The following is a 24,400-nucleotide window of genomic DNA, read 5'->3' as shown; positions in this document are numbered from 1 at the left end:
AAATTACAGAAGAGTGTCAAAGGTTCTTACTTTCGATACGGCGAGGACCAGCATGGGGGATTGCATGAAATCCTCCGAGTCTGGATCCTCGGCGTTAGCGGATCTGCACGGGGCAGCGAAGCGCTTGTCACGAGAGCCCCCATCTTCCCTCCGCTGAAGAGAGAACATCTGCACAAAGGAGTCGGGTTGAACCGACATAAGCTTATATTGGACAAGTGCCGGCATAGCAGTATGTCGGATACAAGCATGAAATGAGTAAAAGTTAAGGCTTACCGAAGGAGCGCGACGATCCTGGGCATATGCCGGCATACCCCACACCCATTTCTCCGACATGCTAGTTTTGGCGATCGCCTTGACCCGACGCCGAACCTTAGCATGGGAGAGCTTGATGGTCGACACCCTATCCGGGTCAAATTGGCCACAATAATAGCACATCTTGTGGATCCGGTGCTGGAGCGGGCATAGGCGCCGGTATATGAAGGTTGCCAGCAGGTCATCGGTCGACATCCCCTTCTCCTTGAGCTCAAGGATCCTGGCATGGATCTCGGCACCTTCCGGGAAAGAATCCTTCGGGTCGAAGGACCAGTTCCTCTTCTCTTCCGGGGGGGCGACCTCGAATCCCGAAAGGTTGATGAGGTCGGTGGCGGCGGAGTTCTTGATATAGAAAAAGGTCTTGAGCCATTTCTTACATGACTCAAGACCCTGGATCCTCGGAAAATCCGAGTTGCGGCGAGGGACGATGGTGGTGGCGCCGCACTGCATCATCGGCTTTGGAGGACCGGGATTGTCTCTGTCGGGGAGAACCAGTGGCCGGAACATGAAGTACCGGGACCACAGGTCGATGGATGGCCAGAGGCCGAGATAACCCTCACAGCAGGTGATGAATGCTGAGAGGGTGAGAATGGCGTTTGCCGGAAGATAGTGCGGCTGGAGGCCAAAGAAATCTAGGAAAGTCCTAAAGAAATCGCTAGCGGGGAGAGCAAAACCGTGCTCAAAGTGTGAGAGGAAGACGACGTACTCACCGGTTTCGGGGGTTGGCACGATTTCTCCGCCGGGAATGCGGCACTCGACCTCCTCCGGGATTCGCCGGGAGCGGCGGAGCCACGCGATATCCGCCGGGGTCACGTCGAAGCCCTCCCAGGCGGCGCGCTCGGAGCTGGTCCTCTCCTCAGTCTGGGCAGCAGGGTCGACGGCTGGGTTGCGAGAAGAAGACGCCATTGAAGGAAAACAGATCTAGGGTTTGGAGCTTCGATGGGGAAGTGCCTGCGCGAGGCCTGAGCTAGCAAGCTAGTGTGGCGGAGGCCTAGGTGGTTGCGAGCGAAGCGGCGGCTGCGAGCTCGGAGGCGAGAAACCACGGTGGCGGGGATGCTTGGAGTTAGCAGACGGCGGCGAAGTGCGCGAGGAGCAGAGGAGAACGAAGGGACGAAGAGAGCGAGGAGTGCGAAGGGTTTTCTGCCCACATCCTCCTCCTTTTATATATGAGGCGAAGTAATGGGGTGCGCGTTTCCCGTGCCACCACCTTAGTGGCTCACGGGAAGATTGCGCACGATTTGGGCAGTTATGCTCATCAAGGCGCACGCTCGGTTATTGCGCGGCGTGCCGCCGAGAATCCCGCGAGATCTGGAGGATAAGTGTCCGCGTGGGAACCGAAGTTCTATCCTTAAAGGCTCTGTCGGCTTTACTGTCCGACGCGACAGCACGCTCAACTCAAAATGCTCGGTGGCAGTAACTCAAGCCTTATCCTCCCGTTGGCTGCGGTTATGTCGGCAGAAGTAAGTTTTTAATTGTCGGTCATGGAGAAGAAAGAATCTCGGCTAAGGGCTGCATAAGCACGCCAACCCGGAGTCCCGGAATGAATTGATCTCGGCTAGGAGGACCTGGGGTTGTCTTGGCATCCCTCTCGACTGGACCCAAATAGGTGTTAGTGGTCTGTCTATGGGAAACTGTCGCAGCCCGACATCCTTCTATGCCGGACCACCACAGCTTCGGGGACTAGTGTCGGGGGGATGACCCCGGGTAGGGTCATGGCGACACAACTCTAGCCGAGATAACGGAGGCAAAGCCGGCATAGCAACGTATGTCGGCATCATAAAGTTAAACTAACGATAAGCCGGCATCCCAGGCGTATGCCGGCATAGTTTTCTTATCTTGTAAGTTTGCAGGATAAGGACGAGCCCCTGGACCTCGGTGGTGCCAAGATCCTTCAACGGTCTTATCCTGACCACGCGGTGCAAAGTAAAGCAGCGTTATCATCATCTCAGAAAAGCAGTCAGCGTCTACGTACCGGTATCAGGTGACCACGCTAGAGAAGCATCGAAAGGGAATCTATGACGGAAGCCGGCAGAGGATAGCTGTACCCGTTGCAGGCTAGCAGGGAAAAGTAAAGTTGTCTTGTCCCCTGCGGTACTGCCTGGAGGGAACCGAGCCGCGTGCCCGGCGGGGCCCAAGGAAGGTGTCGTTAGACTCGGCCCGCATGTCAGTGTGACATGCCTGGCCCATAAATAGAGCACTGCACCTCCCTGGAGAGGGGACGGAGCACTTAGACATTTTAGGGTTTCCCCTTCTTCTTCTTCTTCCTCAAGAATACAGCTCAAGGAGCGCCTTTGTAGAGCTTGCCTATGTCGGCTAATACAGCAAAGCAGGAGTAGGAGTCTTACCTCGACAAGAGGGCTCCGAACCTGGGTAAATCTGTGTGTTCTTGTGTGAATCGTGCGTGTTCTTCTTCACGTCCTCCCTCCTCCGGTTCCTCCTTCGTCTATCGGCCCCAAGTTAAGCCATCCTATGGCATCTGCCGTGACACCACCACGACATTTAGCATGTGGCTGCACGTGGTACACGACATCCAAACCCTGAAGGCGAGCCACTTTAGTGCACGGCTACGGGAGGAAATAAACTTGTGTAGCTTGTTGAGCCACAATATATACATCCTCGCATTCGAAGACACTGTCTCGTTTTACTTCGACTAGGCCAATTGTGTCATCCTTGTTAACGTGTTTCAGATCGATCCAACGGCATTTGAATACAACGACCTTTGGAGGTTTGGGGCCGCGGTATTGTAGTTCGTATATCTGCTCAACCCTCCGTAGAAGTCATCTCCACCGCATTCTACGAACACCCCGGAATTTGTTGAGGTTCGATTGGGCCGACTGAGCTCGTACCCTGTTGTATGGAATCGATATCCATTGACGTCGTAGGATTTGAATGAACCAACCTTGACATCAAAACCATTGGCAATTTGTCTCAATTGGGAGCTCATAGACGCATCGTTGTTAGCCTACAGGTTTAAGCAGAAAAGCATCATGTATTAGTCGCACGCAAGGCCTCTAGGTGTTGAAACAACTAGGAGCTAAGAAAGAAAGTACTTGATTTTGGAACCACTCAATGAAACCGGATCCGGGGCCATTTGGACCATCTCTAAGAAGGGCATCATGTTCTAGTGGATCGGGTTTTCTTGTTTGCTTCCAGTTTAGTTGAGTGAATGTGCTGACGCAATGAGAATAAGATGAGTTAGAGATAAACTTGTGATCAATTGCAAAGAGGAATTATTTACTGGGCACTTACTTGATGTACGGCTGGACTTCGTTGAGGCTGTTCAAGATATATAACGTAAGGGATCGCCACTCTTGGTAGGACAAGGTGACTGTTTTCTCGGCTTTAGAAGTTCCAAGTTGCCCTTTGAATAGGCTCAACTTGGACTCATCTTCAGGGTTGCCAAGATTGTAGCGGGAGATTGGATTATGCAGCGTGGCAATATCGGAGCTATAGTAACTCGTCGTTGCATTTGACACTTCCTTGAGACGGCTTCAACTTTAGATTTGTTTTTTACTTTAGCTCGAAGGGTCTTCATAAGTCTCTCGACGGCATACATCCAATGATGCTGCACGGGGCCCCACATCCGTGCCTCGTACGGGAGGTGGATAATTAGATGTTGCATCGTCACGAACATGCCCGGCGGAAAGATCCTCTCTAGCTTGCATAGCAACACGGGGGCTTGTTTTTCCATTTCTTATAGCAAGGTGGGGGATAGTTCTTTAGCACAAAGCCGACGGAAGAAAGTGATCAACTCTGCCAACACCCGCCAAATATCCTCTGACACATAGCCTCGAACCATCACCGGCAGCAAACGCTCAATCCATATGTGATAGTCATGACTCTTGAGGCCGTTGATTCGCATGGTGCCAAGATTAACTCCCCTCTTTAGATTAGTTGCATACCCATCAGGAAACTTCAACTCTTTGAACCACAGGAGTACTTCCATCTTTTTGTGTATGTCGAGAGCAAACAGGGCATTTGGCCTGATGTCTGACCTGCTTGGCACCTTTTTAATGCTTAGCTGTGGTCTATCGCAAAGTTCTTCTTGATCTTTTCTAGCCTTCGGATTATCTTTCGTATTGTCAATAATGTTGAGAATTGTGTTGAAAAGGGCTTCGGCGACATTCTTTTCGGTGTGCATCACATCAATACAATGTGGAAGAATAATGTCTTTGAAGTAGGGGAGCTCCCAGAAGCATGACTTGTGAGTCCAGTTGTGTGTATCACCATACCCCAGGAACTTGTCAGGTTGTGTCGGGTCGGGCACAAGAGCATCCAGCTCAGCAAGAAGCTCAGAACCGGTGTGATAACGGGGTGGCCCCTCTTCGACGACCACACCTTTCCTGAAGTTCTTCTTGTCTTGTCTGAACGGATGGTTAGGCAGAAGGAATCGCCTGTGCAGATCGAAGCAACAATACTTGCGACCATGAACGAGCCGATAGAACTCCAAATCAGTCCTGCAGTGTGGGCACATGAACTTCCCCTGCAAGCCTTTGCCGGAGAGTATAGATCCCCTCGGGTGGTCATGAATGGAGAACTGGAACCAGATATGCATCCTAAAGTTTGTCTTTGTAGCTTTGTCATACACCATGATCCCTTCCTCCCAACCTCTTTTCAACTCCTCCATCAGGGGTCGCATATACACATTAATGTTCTTCCCTGGATATTCTAGTCCTGGAATTATCAGCACCAAGAACATGTACTTCCGTTGCATTATCATTCCGGGAGAGAGATTGAGCGGAATTACAAACACTGGCCAGCAGCTGTATGGGGCACTCGTCATGCCAAATGGATTGAACCCATCAGTTGCAATGGCAACTAGAACATTCCGAAGCTCTGCGGCTTTCTCCGGATACTTCCGATCAAAATCCTTCCATGCTTCGCCATCCGACGGATGTGTCAACATCGGCCTATGATCCTTGTTGTATTTGTATTTCTTCCCCAGTTTGTGATGTGTCACAGCTTTGCCAGGCACGTCGGATAGCATCATCCGGCCAATTCTTTCTAAGAATGGAAGCATCCTAAGAACTTTATGGGGTATTTTCGACTGCACCAGATCCTTCCCGTGGTCTACCTCGACATACCTAGAGAAATTGCACTTGGGACAATGCTTGGCATCCGCGTATTCTCTGTCAAACACCGTGCATCCATTTTTACATGAATGTAGGCACTGAGCTGGCAACTTAAGTACACAAAGCATTTTGTTCGCCTCGTACATGCTTTTAGGCAAAAGGTGGCCTTTCGGGAGGAGACTACCGATAACTGCCATCATCACATCAAACCATTCTCTGCTCAAGTTGAACTCGGTCTTCACAGCCATTATTCTAGCAACGGAATCCAGCTTATTGACCTTTGTGTGAGCATGTAGATCTGTGCTTGCCTCCGCCAGCATATCAAGATAGGCCTTAGAGGTTCCCTCCAGTTCTTCCTCCGTTGGAACGCGTGCTTCATCCAAGTCATCTAGCATGTCTTGGAACCCCGTATCATAGTCGTCCGTGCGCCTTCGCACGACCTCCTCTCTTCCTCTATCCTCTTGCTCACCATGGTAGCCCCATCGAGTATAGTTTGGCGTGTACCCGTACAACAGCAAGTGATTGTCCATCTCATCCTTCGTGTATTGTGTCTTGTTATTGCAATGACTGCAAGGGCACCAAGCACGCTCTTCTCCTCTAGCAAATGCAACCTCTAAGAAATCTGCCGTGTTTTTCATCCAATCATCATCCTGGTCTGTCCGACTACAGCGGCCACTATACATCCACTGACGATCAACCATTCTCTGCTATTTTCGGATACCACATGACACCAAAGGGATACACGGTTTAATAACACAACTAGCAACACAAGTAATTAGTTTCGTCAAATTAATTACGTCACATATTTTATTTGTTCACTGAAAAGGGCATGTACTGAACTATTCCACTAATAGGTAAAGATAGGTCCTAATCCCACCCGACGGTGTGTAGATTGGGCCGTTTCCGTGCTCCAGTCCGGTCTGAGACGAAATTTCGGCAGCACCTCCCCGTTGTTCTCCAAATACACGTCTCGACAACAAGCCAAGAGAATGTGCATCCAGAGAACAACGGGGAGATGCTGCCGAAATCACGTCTCGGACCAGACTAGAGCACGGAAACGAACCCAATCTACACACCCCCGGGCTGTCCAAAAAACGTGGACAATCCGAAAGAGTTACACTTATAGATATGCAAAGACTTGCATATTTATATACGTAACCCTTTCAGACGGGAGACGCATAGGGTTACGCGACTTTGACATTTAAACTACAAGTGTCATCGGCTCGATGGCCGGGACAGAGCAAAAGGGGAAGGTGAGATAGAGGGAGATGCTCACCAAGCTACACCGTAGACGAAGTAGTCGAGGTCGAGGTCGAGGCGGGGGAGGGGGGGAGGCGAGGGTGGCGGGGACCGGCGAGGAGGGAGGCGCGGCCGGCGGGGAGAGGGAGGGGGAGGCCGGATCTGGGGGGATTCGGCCGGGGGGCGACGGCGGCGGTCGGGCGCGGGCGCGAGAGAGAGAGAGAGAGAGAGAGAGAGAGAGAGAAAGAGGGGGGACGGAGGTTTTTGTTTTTTTTTAGCCCTCTTTGCCGGTGGCCCGACAAAAAGCCGCCGGCAAAGAATTTTTACATTTTTTTAGTTTTTTTTTGAGAAACACAGTACAAACACAGACACTCACAACACGTGCGTACACTCACCCCTATGAACGCATACACGCACACCCTACCCCTATCAGCACCTCCGAAAGACTGGACCTGGTACGTCATCCACCACTGAAAGAATAGCGCCGGTTAAATCCTGGAATAATCCAGGAAAATGTGACACACATGTCAAGTTTAGGACTTGAACCTGGGTGAGCTGGTTCCACCACAAGGAACCAGACCACCTAAGCTAGGCTCGGTTCACTTTTTTTTCCAATTTTTACTTTATTTATTCACAAAACATTGGGGTTTTCCTGTCAGTTTAGACTTCCTTTTTGTTCTATTAGGACATTTGAACATGAAAAACAAAAATCTACCCAATTTCATAAAGAATTCTGCTCCGTCCGTCCGAATTGCGAAATTTTCCCCCTAAGTTCGGAACTTCCGTGCGGGTTAGTCTAGTTTGTGAACGAAGTGCAACCTCAGATACTTGGATTGTGTTTTCCTCTTAACACCATCTTTAGGAACCCATTTGATGACATCATCCAAGATTTCAAGTTCTCTGGATCATTCGTCGTGTCATTTCAGGCATCGCCCTCTCCTGCGGGCCTTCGGTTTTCTCCGGGCTAGCTTTTCACCAAAACTTGTGTTCTCAAGTCACTTTACTCTATACCTTTGTGTTGTACTAGCACATGGGGACATGAAAAACCAAAAAGCTACCCAAGTCCTCAAAGAATTATGCTCCGTCCTTCTGAATTGCGACTTTTCCCCCCTAAGTCCGGAACGTTCGTGCAGGTTAGTCTAGTTTGTGAAGGAAGTGCAACCTCAGATTCTTGGATTGTGTTTTTCTCTTAACACCATCTCTATGTACCCATTTTATGACATCATCCAAGATTTCAAGTTCTCTAGGCCATCCGTCGTGTGATTTGAGGCATCGCCCCCTCCTGCGGGCCTCCTGGCGTCTACGGGGTAGCTTTTCACCAAAACATTTGTTTTCCTGATGTTTTTCTATTACTTAGTATTCTATTGCCACATGGGCACATGTAAAACAAAAATCTACCCCAAGCACTCACAGAATTCTTCTCCCTCGGTCCGAAATGCGTGTTTTCCTCACTCTAGGGCTTGGGTTTGAATGTTCCTTAGTGTTTTGTTACTAGCTTTTCATCAAAACTTGGGTTTCCATGTCACTTTACTATATCATAGTGTTTTATTAGGACATGTCAACTTGAAAAAGCAAACATCTACCCAAGTCCTCAACAGATTCGGCTGGCTCCGTCCGAATTGCGACTTTTCCCCCTCTAATTCGAGAACGTTCGTGTGGGTTCGTCTAGTTTGTGAAGGAAGTGCAACATCAGATACTTGGATTGTGTTTTCCACTTAACACCATCTTTATGTACCCATTTTATGACATCATCCAAGATTTCAAGTTCCCTGTACCATTCGTCGTGTGATTTCAGGCATGCATCGCCCTCTCCTGCGGGCCTCGTGGCGTCTACGGGGTAGCTTTTCACCAAAACTTGTGTTCTCAAGTCACTTTACTCTACCATTGTGTTCTACTACCACATAGTGACATGAAAAAACAAAAAGCTACCCAAGTCCCCAAAGAATTCTACTCCGTCCGTCCGAATTGCGACTTTCCCCCCTAAGTCTGAAACTTCCATGCGGGTTCGTCTAGTTTGTGAAGGAAGTGCAACATCAGATACTTGGATTGTGTTTTCCTCTTAACACCATCTTTATGTACACATTTGATGACACCATCAAAGATTCCAAGTTCTCTAGACCATCCGTCGTGTGATTTGAGGCATCGCCCCCTCCTGTGGGCCTCGTGGCGTCTATGGGTAGCTTTTCACCAAAACTTGTGTTCTCAAGTCACTTTACTCTACGTTTGTGTTGTACTAGCACATGGGGACATGAAAAACCAAAAAGCTACCCAAGTCATCAAAGGATTCTGCTCCGTCCGTCCAATTGTGACTTTTCCCCCCTAAGTCCGGAACATTCGTGCGGGTTAGTCTAGTTTGTGAAGGAAGTGCAACCTCAGATGCTTGGATTGTGTTTTCCTCTTAACACCATCTCTATGTACCCATTTGATGACATCATCCAAGATTTCAAGTTCTCTATACCATCCGTCATGTGATTTGAGGCATCGCCCCTCCTGCGGGCCTCGTGGCGTCTACGGGGTAGCTTTTCACCAAAACATTGGTTTTCCTGATGTTTTGCTATTACGTAGTGTTCTATTGCCACATGGGCACATGTAAAACAACAAATCTACCCCAAGCCCTCACAGAATTCTTCTCCCTCGGTCTGAATTACGTGTTTTCCTCACTCTCGGGCTTGGGGTTGAATGTTCGTTAGTGTTTTGTTACTAGTTTTTCACCAAAACTTGGGTTTCCATGTCACTTTACTATATCATAGTGTTGTATTACGACATGTCAACATGAAAAAGCAAACATCTACCCCATGGACTGACTAAATTATGTCCCGTCGGTCTGAATTGAGACTTTTGCCCTCAAGTGTGGAACATTCATGCCCATTCGCTAGTATTGTTTGCAAAGAAGTGTCACATCAGGGCTATCGATTTGATTTTACCATTAACACACCCTTCATTTACATATACATGGCACATCATGCACAAGGGGAAAGCCGAGAAACCATTTAATGTTTCGTTATTTCATGCGTCGATGAACTGATCGTAACCAATTAACTCACGGCCGCTGGCAATGAGTAATTAGTTTTATTTATTTTATAAGTGCAAATCGGGTTCAATCTAAACAATAATATATATTACTCTATGTGTTTACAATATGGTTGATTTACATCACAAACAAACAAAAAAGGGGGAAAAAAAGGCTTTTGCCGGCGGCTATTATGTGGGCGTCCCGGCAAAGCCACCTTTGCTAGCGGCTATTTAAAGGGTTAATTTCATTTTTTTTCCTTCGGTTCAATTCGAACAGGGGACATTTGGGAAAAAAAATGGCCTTTGCCGAAGGGGCCGCCAGCAAAGGGTTATTTTTTTTTCGGGTTCGATTCGAACGGGGGAATTTGGGAAAAAAAAATGGCCTTTGCCGGCAACCTTTTCTCGGGGCCGCCGGCAAAGGGTTATTTCCTCTTCTTTTTAAATTCGTGCGCGTGCCACGCCCACTCGACGGCGAGGCTGCGCGTTCAGCACTTCAGCTGGTTCATCCCACACTTGAGGCCAGCCGCGCGGGTACGCGATGAGCCCACCGTCCCCAATGGAGGAGATATTGATCAAGCTGGGACTCAGCCTCCAATGGAGGAATGCCAACGACGCGCCCGCGCAGCCGGCCGGCCCCCAATTAAGTCGGTGGCGCTCCGGGCTCACGTGTTCTTTGCGCACGTGCACCCAATCAATTTGGGGCTCTATGATCCAATCGAGAACAAAATTGGAAAGGCGTAACATCACACTATGATTGTAACACCTTTTGACTGTGGTTTCCTCAACTCCTCCTTGGTATGCCACGAATACCAGAACTTTGGGAAAAGCAGAAATATGAGCCACATAAAGTCAGGCATGAGCTCCGCCAATTTGGTAGTTTATGGACAAAAATGAGTAACATGCAATAGTGGAGGAACGGTTTTGAAGTCAAGTTTATATAACTTGATTTTTCTTTGATAATTTTCTGATACTGTCAGAAATGATGATCTAGCATACACACTATTATTACAACTTCTCGAGGGCCGGATGGATTTTGTACCGTAGGTATGACCATTTGGTTTTAAATTGTCATAGATATTTATGGCCATTTCCGTCGCGGTCACAAAAAAGGTCACAAGTCAACACATCCTAGTACTCACTTGTTACTGCAATTTATTTGTAGTTATGAAACAACTTAACTAAATCGGGATTGAGCTATACCTAACGCGAAATTAACCTCCTTAATCCAATCAAGCATAGCTATGGATAGCAAAAGAATCTGCTACTAGTAATTATACTCTTTGTTTAATCGCAATAGGTACAGAGACATGCAAAAAGTGTGTACCACCAGTGGGAAACAAATCCTATACGGCTGCCCCTAGGGAGTCGACCCAAGGCTCCCACTTATCGCATGCACGACATTGGTGAGGGAGATGCTGCGTCATGTCATGGCGGCAGGACAGGCAGGTGGGTGCCCTGTGTAACCACTCGAGGATGCACCCTCTGTGGAACACGTGCGAACATCCAGGCAAACTCATGGCATCGTCCGGCGCCAGTTTCTCCATGCAGATCGGGCACAGCTCCCCGCCGACATCACGTCGTCTTGGCCCTGCGGCGCCGCTGCACAACAGCACGATGGCCTTCGCCTCGCTGTACACGTTCTTCATGTCCACTTCCATCGAGACGTCGCAGCGGTAGCTGATGTTCCGGAGATCGGCGCCGTCGCGGGTGTCAGCAACAGCAGCGGCGACAGCGAGGATTGTGTCAACGAGGCCGGGCGGCACCAAGGCGTCCCCGCCGTCGGCGGCGCGGTAGCCATAGTACTCCGCGCGTTCCAGCAGCGTCCTCAGCACCCGGCGGACGGCGGTGCGGCAGGCGGACTCGCTCCGGAGGTCCTCGGGATCGAACAGGTCCACGAGGACCTCCTTGTGGGTAACGGCGGCTCGCAGGAAGCTTCCTCCGGGGAAGCGGGACACGCAGCGGATGTTCGCGGAGCACCGGATTCTCACCGCGAGGACATCGGGTTCCCACGGCGCTAGCGGGGCCTCCCTGGTCTCGCACAGCGTCATCCAGGAGACCGCGTGGGTCACGCAAGCCGACTCGTGCTCCTGCGATCCCGCCGACATTGTTGTTTGTTGGCGACGATCGATCGAGAGATGGGAGGGATGGGAGGAGCCCGGGTGATATGCTTTGCGTATATATCGAGACTACCTGCCGCGTTGTGTCCCGACTCCCGATCGGACTCGGAGACGTCTCACACCGTCATACGGCCTGGCCGGTGATATAAGACGCAGCCGGCAAGCAATTCACGCGGTTCATAGAGCCTCTGGCCGTTGCCTACTTTTCTTGCTGGTCCGGCTGTGGTGTTCATGATTTGGAGTTGCCCTGGTGTTCATGTACTGATATACGTGAGGAATTTTCTTTCTTAATCAGCTCTGAATCATGAGGAGCTTAATGCATGCGAAGAAGCGGCTGCCCTCCGCTGACGAAGTGATGTGTACTGATAGTCGTTACCGAGCTTTTTTGCTTGAGCGATATAACTTTGGATAATTTTTCTTTCTTTCTTTTGTGAAATCTCTTTATTTTTGTTTTGAGTGAATTACATTTTTTATATTTTATTTGTAAAAACTTCAAAAACATTATCCCCTTTAGTGAGATTCCATATTTACCAACTGGTCAGGCCCACATGGCACGTCTATATATCACCAAGATATATATTGAATCTTCAACCGTCACCGTATTTACTCATAGAAATAAATAGCGCTTTTTGTGTGATATATATTGAATCTTCAACCGTCACCGTATTTACTCATAGAAATAAATAGCGCGTGATTTGACCGCTATAGTGGCGCAATAGTGGCAAGGAAGTCTCGCCGCGAAATCAATGTTAATCTCTAATTTTGCACTCAGAACGACATGAACCTCATGACAGCATCGCAGCTCTCAAGTCTCAGTGCAGATCTCGAGCTTAATTGTCGCCCATGCGGCCATGCCACCATGGTGGCTGGCCCGGAACGCGCCCTCCCTCCACGAACGGGAAGAAGACAACCTCTGTCGCGTCCTCCTTGCTGCCGGAGCTGCCCACGACGGCCATAGACTCGACCAGCGGTAACTGCGTCTCACACGGGACGTCGATGTCCTCTATGCCATCTTGAACCAGAAGCACGCCCCTGCACTCCCACGGAAGGACAGGACTCATACGTGCTTCACATGAGCCAACAAATGGCTCAGGGTAGGGCTTCTATGATCCAATCTAGAACAAAATTGGAAAGGCGTAACATCACACTAAAGGTTGTAACACCTTTCACTGTGGTTTCCTCAACTCCTCCTTGGTATGCAACGAATACCACAACTTGGGGAGAAGCAGAAATATGAGCCAAATAAAGTCAGGCATGAGCTCCACCAATTTGGTACTTTATAGACAGAAATGAGTAACATGCAATAGTTGAGGAACGATTTTGAAGTCAAGTTTATATAACTTGATTTTTCTTTGATAATTTTCTGATACTGTCAGAAATGATGATTTAGCATACACACTATTATTACAACTTCTCAAGGGCCGGATGGATTTTGTACTGGCAGGTAGTTCTTAAAAACAATGGAAATAACCTACATAGCTCTCTAGTGTAAAAGAAGCGGCTGATGGATGAGTTAAGATGATACTTGTAATTATCAAAGTTCCCCCAATCCATTCTTCATCAATTGTGGATACACTAATCATTAGGCTACAGACCTATTCAAGTCGTACTGCAGATAATGAAAATCTAAGACCTGCTTTGGAGTAAAGGAATATTGTTGGAATGCTGGAGGATTGATCTGTTTCCAACAAAATTTCCAGCATACAAAATGATAGCACATGTTGATCTATTTGCCATCATGATATCCTGCTCCAGTCAGAATGCTCCAAAATTGCAATAATCAATGAGGTTCATGATGCATTTCCACCTATCCAGAAAGCATTACTCTGTTCAAGTTACCCATGTTATCGCATCACAGATTCTTTAACATACCATTGATCTCCAGTACTGCAAAGGCATGAGGGATTCAGAGATATCAAACTTGAAGGCGGCAGTAAGAAATGCGAAAACTGGATAGCACCAGAGGAAACAGACTCACAAATATTTCAGAGAGATGTTGAGGAAACGAGAATGTTGCTGGCTCTGAGATATGGTAACAGAACCTTCAATTATCTGGTCCTTCTTTAGCCCGATAGGTTCAAACAAATACAATAGTGTCTGCATAAAAAAGACAATATTCTTGTGGGTATCAGCAAAATGCAATTTTGAAGGAATTTCAAACTAACCATATGGGCAGAAAAGAAACGGGGACCAATGAGGCGATGTTTAAAGCAATCACCTGCTGCCAGTGAGTAGGTGCATCCTCTGGGGCAGTTGACAGAACAATCGAGACATCTGGTTTTTTCTTTTTACTGCTTGGGCTGGCATTTTGCATGTTCCCATCCGAGGGTTGGCTTGCTTGCTTCTTAGTTTTTTGGCGAACTGGCCCGTTAAACTCGACATCAAACCAAAATGCAAATCCATGCAATGGAGCTGAACATTAACACAAGACAGAGAGCAGGCTTAGCATCACTTTTCCATCTGAGTTAAGAACTTAAGATAAGAAATATTCAATAAGTACTATTGTACCCAAGATTAAGTTGTTTTTTATATGTCCTGGGCAACTTTCTAGAAAGATAAAATTGTTCCAAATTTCCATTAATAATCCAAGGGAACCTCTATCCAAGAGTAGCTTACAATATATAGCTAAAAGTTTCCATGCTGTCAGAAGCATCACATGAATAACACACACGATATAAACATAAGCTCAACAAATATGAAACGATCTATCATGTAAATTTACATATCTTCCAATAATGATTCACTATTCACTAAGCAAAACTAAAAGGCCATGTGAGTAATACGAAGAAAGGATATACGTAAAAGCTAAGAGAAACAAAGACCAATTGTGAATCATGCTAAATAAACATTATAGATGATGCCAAATTGCCAATGGAAACACAAGTATATATTCTTCCTATACCTGAGGTGGATATAAAAGCAGCTAACACATCAGGACGTTAATACGATATGAGTCAAATTGATTTATCCCGCTCCATGATAGGCTTAAATGTCCGATTCGGGCAAATATTAAAGCTTCATTTTCACAACCCTAGGCCAAGTTTGAGGAGAATTAGTACACCCTCTGTTTTTCTAAAAGACCCAATAATTGTCAGTTTACCCCAAAATAAGAAGTATGCATGTAAATTTAATGTTAGTCCATCTTTGCATGCATGTATGACTATTACCTACACAGAGATCATTTCTTATCTTTCCAGGTCACTTCATAAAAGGGTATCATGGTTATTCTCTTTTGTGGTTTCCTCGATCATAGAACTTCCTAAATGTTTGCAGTCAAAATACAACTCATAAGGGACCCCAAAGAGTGCAGTTTCAACAAATCTATTATATACTAAAACTACGTGACAGGTTAACCAAAGAAAGATAGGCATGCTAGAAAATCCCACAAAAAAGCAAATCATCTGCCGTTGATTTGTTGGGCCTTTTATTATCAATGAATCATAAGTTCATAACCCCTTGTCCCCCTAGATCTTCATAACCATACTTAACAACCATCCAGTCATTGATCTGACTGACCTCTATTATTAATGGATCACCACCAGCATGAATCTTCATAATGAATATGTGAGTACACCATCCAGATTTCTCTGTCATTCTTTGGTTCACAAATCGGAAACTCGAGGCAGCTTATTTGGAATAGATTTGAGAACAGCTTTTCCAGCACTAGCTGTGCAATAGCCAGCAACCGAGACACGTACTCCTCTCCGACGCCTCTCTCCCTCTAAATAATACATGCATGCATGGATGATGAATAAATCAGATCAAGAATTCACATGCACATGCATACGCATGGAAAAGGAAAAAAAAAGATCTTCGGAAGATCACAAGCACACGAAAACAAACATGCAGCTTTTTGCCAGAAAATAAAGCAAACAGGTAGTATGTACTAAATCTGTAAGTAATTCTATCCGTAAATATAATTTTTGGGTAGTCTATTATTAATTGCAATTTCTAGAGTGGTACTCCCTCCGATCCATATTAATTGTCGAAATGTTACATGTATCTAGACGCTTTTTAGGCATAGATACATACATATTTGGGCAAATTTGAGACAATTAATATGGATCGGAGGGAATATTTTTTAGTAGAAATTTAATTATTATCTCCATGAAATTGCCCCCTCCAATTGAGCCTGCACAAAAACCAAGCAGATGTATCTACTAGTTGTGTATGCTGTACGTTAATTCTGTTGGTACATAGTATATTTTCCCCATAGAATCAAGAATGAACAAATTATTTTATCACAACATAACGTACCAAAAAGAGATACCAAATCCTATTTACGCTTGTGTACCCCTTACCCAATTCATAGCAAGGTTATTACCCGTTTCCTATCTGATTGCAAGAGGGCGAGTCGTTCACGCATACAAACCACCACACACAAGTACCCCCCTGAGCGTGAGTGTGCATGCCTCTTAACACACAACTAATGACTAACAGAGAAGGAAGATAAATCACAAAACTAACTAAACTTCTGTTGGAACGCATACACATGTGTAAATGAGCAGCGTTATTTGAACACTCGCAACCAGATGGATCTCCCATAGCAGGGTTAGTATTTGTGACATAGTACATCTTAATGCTTACTGAAGTGTGTAGCTGACCCGGTTATCTATTTATCTATTTGTATAATAATAACTATGTCATGCACATACAATTAATCAATCATGATCTGAAAGGATATAGGTAAAAGCAAAACTAAAAGACTCTAATGTAACATATTAACAACATATTGTCTTGATAGAGATGAATGGCCTTCCAACTCCATATCTGAACTTTAGTTCTACGTGGTGATCTGATATAATGGAATGGTCCTGCCTGCTTACTACAAACAGCATCGTCATCCTTCAATTATGTTTACGGTCTAACATAATGTACGAGCAACCAGCCAGCTTATGCATAGTGGCCAGCAGTCTCACCATAAAAACGACCACGGCTATATATATTTGTACACTAGGTTAACTAATTCCACATGGTGATCTAATATTAGTATTACATACAAACAACCGACCAGCTTCCCATCAAACTTTAATTTTGCACACTCATGTAATGTCACATACGAAATCAACGAGATGCATACTCACAATCTGAGCTTTATGCTTGCATACAATAAGATTACAAATGACAAATGTGGTTATTGATCTTGTATTCGGCATTCTGGCAAAGTACTAAATAATATCTGATACAAATGATGCATCTGTTATTGATCTGATATTTTTGCAAATAGGTCAATAACACATGCATGCAACTGCAAAAATTAAAGATGATTATAGATCGCTTCACATGCATTTGAGCTGGAAACTCTACTAGTTCTCTCAGAAAAGAACTAGTTCTATACTGTAAATCCTTAGCGCCAGTTAGCTACCTAGGCTCCTAAAAATTGCTACCTTGCTGCGATATGTTCACAAGCAGGAAAATAGATCCTTAATTGCAGAAAGAATCCAGGTAACACTTCTCGCATAAGCCTTCTAAAATAGGCTTTGCACTTCCCCACAATGCTTGAGTAGACACTGGAGGGACTTGTTGTCTTGTTCTATCAACACTTCAACGAAAACATCACCCAGATTATATAAAAGCTTCCCCAACAGCACTCTGTCTAAGAGCGCTAAAGCTTAAGCCCTCCCAAAGAGGGTTGGTAAGACTTAACAGAACTCCAGATAGTTTCTTTTTTGTTGGGCCACAATAACAGTAAAACCTAGCTCTACAGATCTACTAGATAAAATCATGAATATGTTTTCACATATGTACTATCTCATGTGAAAACAAGAAACACATCTGACCTTGCAGCATTGATGTAAACTTATATGCAGCCGTAATAATTTCAAGGTCCGAAGCTTGTACGGTATAACAATCCACTTGTGCCACCTGCTTCAGGTATCCCAAGTTATAGTAAAAAAAACAGCTCACTTTATAGATGTAGAGCTATAAAAGGTGCGGGGCTAAAAACAGGAACTATATTTATATGTTGAAGTTCGAGTGTGCACAAAATGTATGTCACGGAGGGAAGAATACACATCAGCAAAACCTATCTCACCACCGTTGGCCATGTCAAAACATTCTCTCCGCTAATCGTCTCAACAGAGGGCTCCATGAATGCACATTGTTTGGCAAGAGGCATCATAGAAGACACTGAAGTCAAGAAAAGAATACATACATATTAATGTGAGCATTAAACAATGGTTAGCTACATTGTCCAGCTAGCTTTGAAAGCTATTGATCTCTTTGTACATATTGCGGACAAATAATTAAGTTTCCTCATATTTTGGCAATCTATATAAAGATAACATATATAAAGGATAATGAACTCACTCTTTATACCATATACATCTCGCCAGAAGTAAATACTATCCTGATATCTCTGAGAATTTGTAATAGGTGCCAGATAAAGCTGCAGCACAAATATTTCTTGTATGTCACCCTGGTAATTTTTCAATAGATAGCTCAACAAGATTGCTAGATAACATTTTGGTCAAAGTCTTACTGATGCATGAGACGGAAGAATAAGACCCCCTGGCGTAAGCCATTTATCCCGAGCGAAAATTACGCTGCCCAGCATACTCTACCAACAACACGATGATATTTCAAATTTCACATATAGCACAGATTTAAATTGATGTGTAGAATAAGTCCATTTGTACGAAAAAAGATATTTATAGAACCTCATGGAGAAGCATGTAGCCCATCCATTCAGATATGATGACATCCACTTTTTCTTCGATATCAACATCCTACATTTGAATATTCCAACAGTCATGTCGCATAACACAATGTAGACATCCAAGTAAACTTTAAGGATGCTGACACAACTACAATCAAGATATAATTTCAGCGGTGTGGCTAGTTGGATATAATCTCAGAAGCATAAGACTGCTCTAATGTAAAATAGAAGTTTGATAAAGTCTAGGTACATGCAAATAGTGATAATATGACAAAGGCTATATAGAAAAAGGTATACCTCAATTCGGCCATGCAAAACAATGACTTTGTCAGACAGATCATTTTCTCTCACAACTTCCATTGCCTAAACATGTGAAGATCAAAGAAAATACATTCAACATTATAGAATCCAATACAAAGTAAAAATTGTATAACAAAACTGCAAAAGCATTTCAAGAAGATACATTATTATTTAGCAGATAGAGCAGTAATAACTAATAACAGAGCATCAAGCAAGGGAATTTGTTATGTGTGGCACCAGCTTTCAAGCAAGTAAGAACTTGTTGATCACTATTCCAAAAAATGTAATTATTAATTTATTTTATCATAAGGGGTTCCCCTTCATGTTGCAATTAGTTCTTAACTGGCACACAGGAGGACTGCTGGGGGGTGGACATTGCCAATCAATAGATAGAGGATCTACTCCATCCTATCCAATTTGACAAACAAGGTTAACATTTCTATGCAGCAAAAAAAAATATAATGGTGCCCCACTAGAACTAAATACAATTGTAGTTTTGCGATCTCAATTGGAAGGGGGGAAACAAGAGGTGATGACCTACCTGCAATGCAATATCGCTTGCATCGACTGCATAGACCTGATAACACAACAAATTCATCAAGAAGATGAACTACAAATGAGTGACAAACAAGAAATCTTTCATCCCATACCATGAAATGAATTACCACATGGAAATAACTACAGAACAGTACACGACCCTCTTGCAAAAAGAACCTGGGTATTTGGTAAATATCTGGTACAGATCAAATGATCAATGCACTAATGGAGCTTTCTATCTGACAAAAAATGAGAAAACACTCAATTTCTAAAACAAAGCGTCCAACTATTTCTATCTCAGGCCAAATAAAGAGTGTGTTTGTTGGAGTAAAATCACCAGATAAAGGCATCAAACTGGCATATTTTCACAGGAAAAAAGGACACAGGTTTGGACTGGTAAAACATCATCAACACTATAAAGAGGCCAATCAGTTTCCTAGAACATAATACTGTTAAAAAGGAATTATTCTGCCCCTGGAGTGTTAATCCAACTCTTGGGGAAAACATTATGCTACTGAGATCTCTCTTAAGAATGTCAAATTTTGGTAAGACATATTGTTCATAAATAGGCATGCAAAAATCTTAATAACAGAAAATGACTACAAGATGAATTGATTATACAACTAACCAACATCCGGATCTGATAAGTATGAATTCCTAAGTGACCGACTTACACAAGATATAAGAATGAAAATGAGGAGAAAGCTTGAAGGAACACAAGCATTCAGGATGCACTAAACATCTACAGAGTGAGGGACACTTAGAAGATCAGCAGAAGGTCAACGTTTATAATATCATAAGAATGCATAAGTGCCCAGCTAATAACTACTGGAGTTACCCGAGAGGCACCAGCAAAAGCACAAAATACAGAAAGAACGCCAGTGCCGCAACCAACATCTAACACGACCTGAAAATTGTCATTTCAACCAACCGTGAGAGTTCATTGAGCAGAACAGAAATATCTATCCTATATGGAATCAAACCAAGAATATCATGCATTCAATGGAATAAAAAAAAATTAAGTGACAGTTTCTAACCTTGCCTGAAATTAGATCTTGGTGATTCATGATAGCATTTCTGTAACTATTTGTTCTCACATGATCCTGCAATTAGCAATCTAAAGGTTAGTACCCAATTAAAAAAATGATGTTATTGCATTAGCTTGAGACCTAAGCAATCGATAGATACTATTGAAATTTGAATTCGCCTAGACAACATAAACCACAAAAACAGAACACGGCATGACCATTTGTGGTGCATACATTCTGAGGCATTTTTTTCATCGAGAATGATAGGAAAGGTGAGCATAAGCTAAACTATGGCATTCTGTGTAAGCCATGCCAGATGTACTCTACCAATACACATGGGTTGAGCTTAGTAACTTAAAACAGCAGATGGCAAGATACCAGCATCTCAAATTTTCCAGGTTGACAATCAATGCTAGCATGCATATCACTTAGGCAGCAACAGTGTTATGGTAGTACATCCATAAGGAATACATAGTAGTGCATACACATAAAGTTGTTTCTCCCTGTGTTCTGCTGATAATTCACCTTTGTGACCATTAATCCTTTATCTGCTAAACAAAACTTCAGAACCAGTGGCGTATGGCTGCAAACAAATAATAGTTCACATATGCTCGTGCAAGATCATGATTCTGACGGTGTGTGTTTAGTCAATGAACAGCCCCAAATATGCGAGCTTACACACTAACTGAACCAATGCAGACATTAGATCGAACCCTCACTGGTGGTGGACTAGTAAGGAAAATAAGACACTGATTCCTTAAGTTCAACGGCAGTGATCTCCACGACTAAGTTCGCAGATCGCTGCCCGCAGTAAATAAACCCTAATCACACCGATGCAACAGCCAGGACAGGGCAGACGCCTATCCATCTGACACAAAGCAGAATTCATAGAAAGGAAATGAGAAAGGTAACCTTGAGCATTTCCTCGTGGACGCCGATGTGGGAGTAGGCCCTGAAGTAGGCCATGTCGTAGTCGGTGCAGGGCGGCGGCGCGGGATGCGGCGGCGGCGCTGAGGCCGCTTGGCCCGGCGGAGGGGGGGCCATCCCTCCTACGCGCAGCGCACTGCGCGGCTGCGGCAGGTGGCCGTTGCCGTCGGCACCGCCGGCGAGCATCGGCGGGGAAAGGCGTTCCCTGCCCGTCGCTTGTCGCGTCACGAGTGCCAGCGAGTGGGAGTGATGAGAGGGACACGGGGAATGGAGACGGACTCAGTTTGGACTTTGGACTTGGAGGGGAATTCGGATTTCTCGCGTGGGCTGCTTCGTGTTCGACGGGCCCGTTACGCGATTAACCTAGACGGGACTAGGTGTGCATGTGCACTTAAAGGGGTCTGGGGTGCACATTCCAATATGAAAAGTTCCAGATTAGGTTTTTAGAAAAATAAATTGTTGTCCCTGACACCCCTGACCCCGATTCCCGCGCGCTGTGGTCCCAAGCCATGTTTCGCTCGTCCTCGCCGATTCAGCCCGGCTGCCTCTGCGAAAGATTGCCCCCACGCAAGCAAAAACAGAGGGGCAAAAAGCAAAAAAAAAAGGAAAAAAAGCAAGCAAAAAGGAGACCCAATCCAGATTCGATCTCGTTCCTCTCCCAGGTGCCTTCTTCTATCCCAACTTTCCCCATTGTTTGGATCTTCCATGGAAGCCATCCCAGAAGCAAAAAAAAGAACCAGAAACATAACAAAGCAAGAAATTGAAGTTGCCTTGGCTCTCCATCTGAAGGTATTCCCTTTCACAAACGCCATCAATCCCAACCCCCCCCTCAGATTTTTTGGCAAAATCCAGTATGAACAAAGCAAATTTCTGATCATGTTTAAGAGAGGCAAAGGCAAGAAATCTGCATAAGTAGGCACAATTAGGATAGAATTGATTCGGCACGAAAAAAATCATCGAAAACCACACACCAGAATATTGCATGTTTTGTCCAGAATTGCAAATCTGGCAAGGGTTAAGGATTTGGGCACATGCCTCTATGTTTGAACAGTAAGCACAAAGTAGTTCAGGCAACTCTGAATCTAGACAACTCTGAATTTAAACAGGTTAAAAAACAACACCTATATTGTAACAAAGCACAAGTACAGGTAGTTCAGGCACCTTTGAAACTGGACAGGTTTAAACAACAACTTCACAGTTTATTCATAGTGGTTTTCCCTAGCTGATATCAATGCTTCTCTCCCCAAGTTCCAAGCAAAGAAACAACGGTTGATAGTGTTTTAGGAAGCAACAATAGTGTAGAATTACATTAGTGCTCCCCAAAAAAGCAGAAGCAAACGACTAAATCTCTGGCAACAAAAAGCTTCAGCCCACCCCAGTAGTAGTATTCCCTAGCTAGCAGCATCAGACGATTATTTCTCCCATGTACAAAACAAATAGGATAGTTTCCCCCTTCTTTTGATTTGCCTCCCTTGTGCCATATGTACAAAAGCATCTCTTGAGGAAAAAGACTCCACCTGCAGTTAAAAAATACACATAGACAACATGTCAGGAGACGAAAAAAGTGTTGAATTCGAATATGCTGCTGCAAATGGCAGTACAAAAGGCATAAAAAAGAACATAAAAACTACCGATGAAGTTGCAGATAGATTTGTTGACTGGATATTGCCTAATTAGCTTTGTTGGTTGTTATTAATTGCAGATGGATTTACTGGATCTTAATGAGTTGCCTACTGATGAAGTTGCTGAAGGAATTGCAACGACTGTGTTCCCATCGTATTGCACTCAGCCCGCCCCTAGCAAAGAAGTAAGAGAAGTGATACACAGTGAAACCAATGCTGGCTCCTCGCATAATGGAAGCATGCATTTTGTTGGGCGTGGGGACCAGATTGGGCAATGTGAGTCAACTGACTGAAATCCGCAGACAGCAACTATACCTGACAATGACAACACTGATGAGCAATTCCCAGAAGATGAAGTTTCTTCATAGCCACATGAGCCTTATTTGGGGATGAGATATGACACACTATTATGCGCTAAAAATCACTACAATGCTTACACGCTAGTGAAGGGGTTCTCGATAAGATCAAGCACTTCTAGGAGATCGTTGTACACAAATGAAGTGGAGAAGCAACTTTTTGTTTGCAATAAGTTCAGGAAGCCTAAAGTTGATGGTGAAACGACTAAGAAAACTAAAGTTGCTCATGATCTTAGCTCAAATTCTGAGGTAGGCAGTGGAGAGGAAACTGGTCGAGAGGAGGATTTTCCCATAGGTAAAAAAGCTCCAAAGCAAATAAGACGTGAGACAATTAAGGGCACAAATTGCAAGGCAGGAATGATTATCACGCTGATGGAGAGCAGATGGCAAGTGGTGTATTTTATTGCAGAACACAACCACCCCTTGATTACCAAACCATCCTTGACTAAATACCTAGTATCACACCAGGGTATCCCCAAAGAGGAAGAGAACTTCTTGAGAATACTGCACGATTCTAACTTGGAAATAGGTGTGCGCTAGTTGCTTTTATCTCTGATTTGTTGGTTAACATTAGCTAGTTTGTCAAAAAAAATGCCTTCTCTTAGGCATGATATTGATTCTTTTTGCAGGGCGAATGATGCAACTAATGTCATCTTTTTATGGATCTGGCCTTCTTGTTCCCTATACAACAAAGACGATAAGTAACTACCGGTCTAGGATGCATGCACAAACCCGTGGTGGTGATATGGCTGAAACAATTTCCTATTTTACGCAGAAGCGACTTGATGATCCGGATTTCTACTTTATTGTTTTGTTGGATGAGGAACAAAGGGTTCAGAACTTATTCTGGGTAGATGGTGCAGCCCGCAAAGCATATGAAGACGATTATTCTGATTGCATCTCGTTCGATACTACATATTTGACCAATCAGTATAACATGCCCTTTGCACCTTTCATAGGTATCAATAGGCATGGGCAATCATTCATGTTGGGCTGTGGGTTTTTGAGAGATGAAAAGGCAACTAGTTTTGACTGGTTGTTTGAGACCTATCTAGACGCAATGCATGGCAAAGCTCCCCAGAATATTATTACTGATCAAGATTGGGCGATGCAGGCTTCAATAGCTAAAGTTTTCCCAAACACAGTCCACTGCAGCTGCCGCTAGCACATTATGAAAAAAGCCCAAGAAAAGCTTGGTTCACTCCTTGGTAGAAGGCCAG

General features: G+C 44.7%; 3 protein-coding genes across 5 annotated transcripts; all 3 read right to left on the bottom strand.

The window, feature by feature from the left end:
• Window positions 1-4,006: 4,006 nt before the first annotated feature.
• Window positions 4,007-5,914, bottom strand: LOC104584167. Its single transcript, XM_010238323.1, has one exon. The coding sequence runs from the start codon at window positions 5,912-5,914 to the stop codon at window positions 4,007-4,009; it is 1,908 nt and encodes a 635-aa protein (XP_010236625.1).
• A 5,064-nt stretch (window positions 5,915-10,978) lies between these two features.
• LOC104584166 lies at window positions 10,979-11,740 on the bottom strand. The gene has a single exon (XM_010238322.1). It carries the CDS (start codon window positions 11,738-11,740, stop codon window positions 10,979-10,981), a length of 762 nt encoding a protein of 253 aa, XP_010236624.1.
• A 1,346-nt stretch (window positions 11,741-13,086) lies between these two features.
• On the bottom strand, window positions 13,087-21,493 carry LOC100826676 (probable protein arginine N-methyltransferase 6.2). 3 transcript variants are annotated; one of them, XM_003574051.4, is made up of 13 exons: window positions 21,188-21,477; window positions 20,285-20,350; window positions 20,086-20,154; window positions 19,252-19,287; window positions 18,708-18,773; window positions 18,412-18,480; window positions 18,234-18,311; window positions 18,062-18,140; window positions 17,787-17,881; window positions 17,533-17,617; window positions 13,971-14,164; window positions 13,731-13,849; window positions 13,087-13,639 (listed from the first exon to the last, which is right to left on the bottom strand). In XM_003574051.4, exons 1-13 carry the CDS (start codon window positions 21,386-21,388, stop codon window positions 13,597-13,599), a joined length of 1,200 nt encoding a protein of 399 aa, XP_003574099.1. In that variant the 5' UTR covers window positions 21,389-21,477; the 3' UTR covers window positions 13,087-13,596. The 3 variants fall into 3 exon arrangements, 1 of the variants encoding a protein (XP_003574099.1); XR_001407168.2 differs by lacking the exons at window positions 13,087-13,639; window positions 13,731-13,849 and adding exons at window positions 14,655-14,783; window positions 15,269-15,473 and having other exon boundaries at window positions 14,108-14,164; window positions 21,188-21,493; XR_731578.3 differs by lacking the exons at window positions 13,087-13,639; window positions 13,731-13,849 and adding an exon at window positions 15,269-15,473 and having other exon boundaries at window positions 14,098-14,164; window positions 21,188-21,492.
• Between the last annotated feature and the right edge of the window lie 2,907 nt (window positions 21,494-24,400).

Source organism: Brachypodium distachyon, chromosome 3 (genome assembly GCF_000005505.3).
Source record: "Brachypodium distachyon strain Bd21 chromosome 3, Brachypodium_distachyon_v3.0, whole genome shotgun sequence".
Lineage (NCBI taxonomy): Eukaryota > Viridiplantae > Streptophyta > Magnoliopsida > Poales > Poaceae > Brachypodium > Brachypodium distachyon.
This window is presented reverse-complemented; position numbering and strand designations above follow the sequence as displayed.

Bases quoted from the DNA above. Each gene is read 5' to 3' on its own strand.
- LOC104584166 (XM_010238322.1), bottom strand. From the start codon at position 11,740: ATGTCGGCGGGATCGCAGGAGCACGAGTCGGCTTGCGTGACCCACGCG.
- LOC104584167 (XM_010238323.1), bottom strand. From the start codon at position 5,914: ATGGACAATCACTTGCTGTTGTACGGGTACACGCCAAACTATACTCGA.
- LOC100826676 (XM_003574051.4), bottom strand. From the start codon at position 21,388: ATGCTCGCCGGCGGTGCCGACGGCAACGGCCACCTGCCGCAGCCGCGC. The intron at 18,774-19,251 runs GTAGGTCATCAC...TCACATGTTTAG, and splicing joins CAAGCGATATTGCATTGCAG to GCAATGGAAGTTGTGAGAGA. The intron at 18,312-18,411 runs GTTCTATAAATA...TGTTGTTGGTAG, and splicing joins GCTACATGCTTCTCCATGAG to AGTATGCTGGGCAGCGTAAT.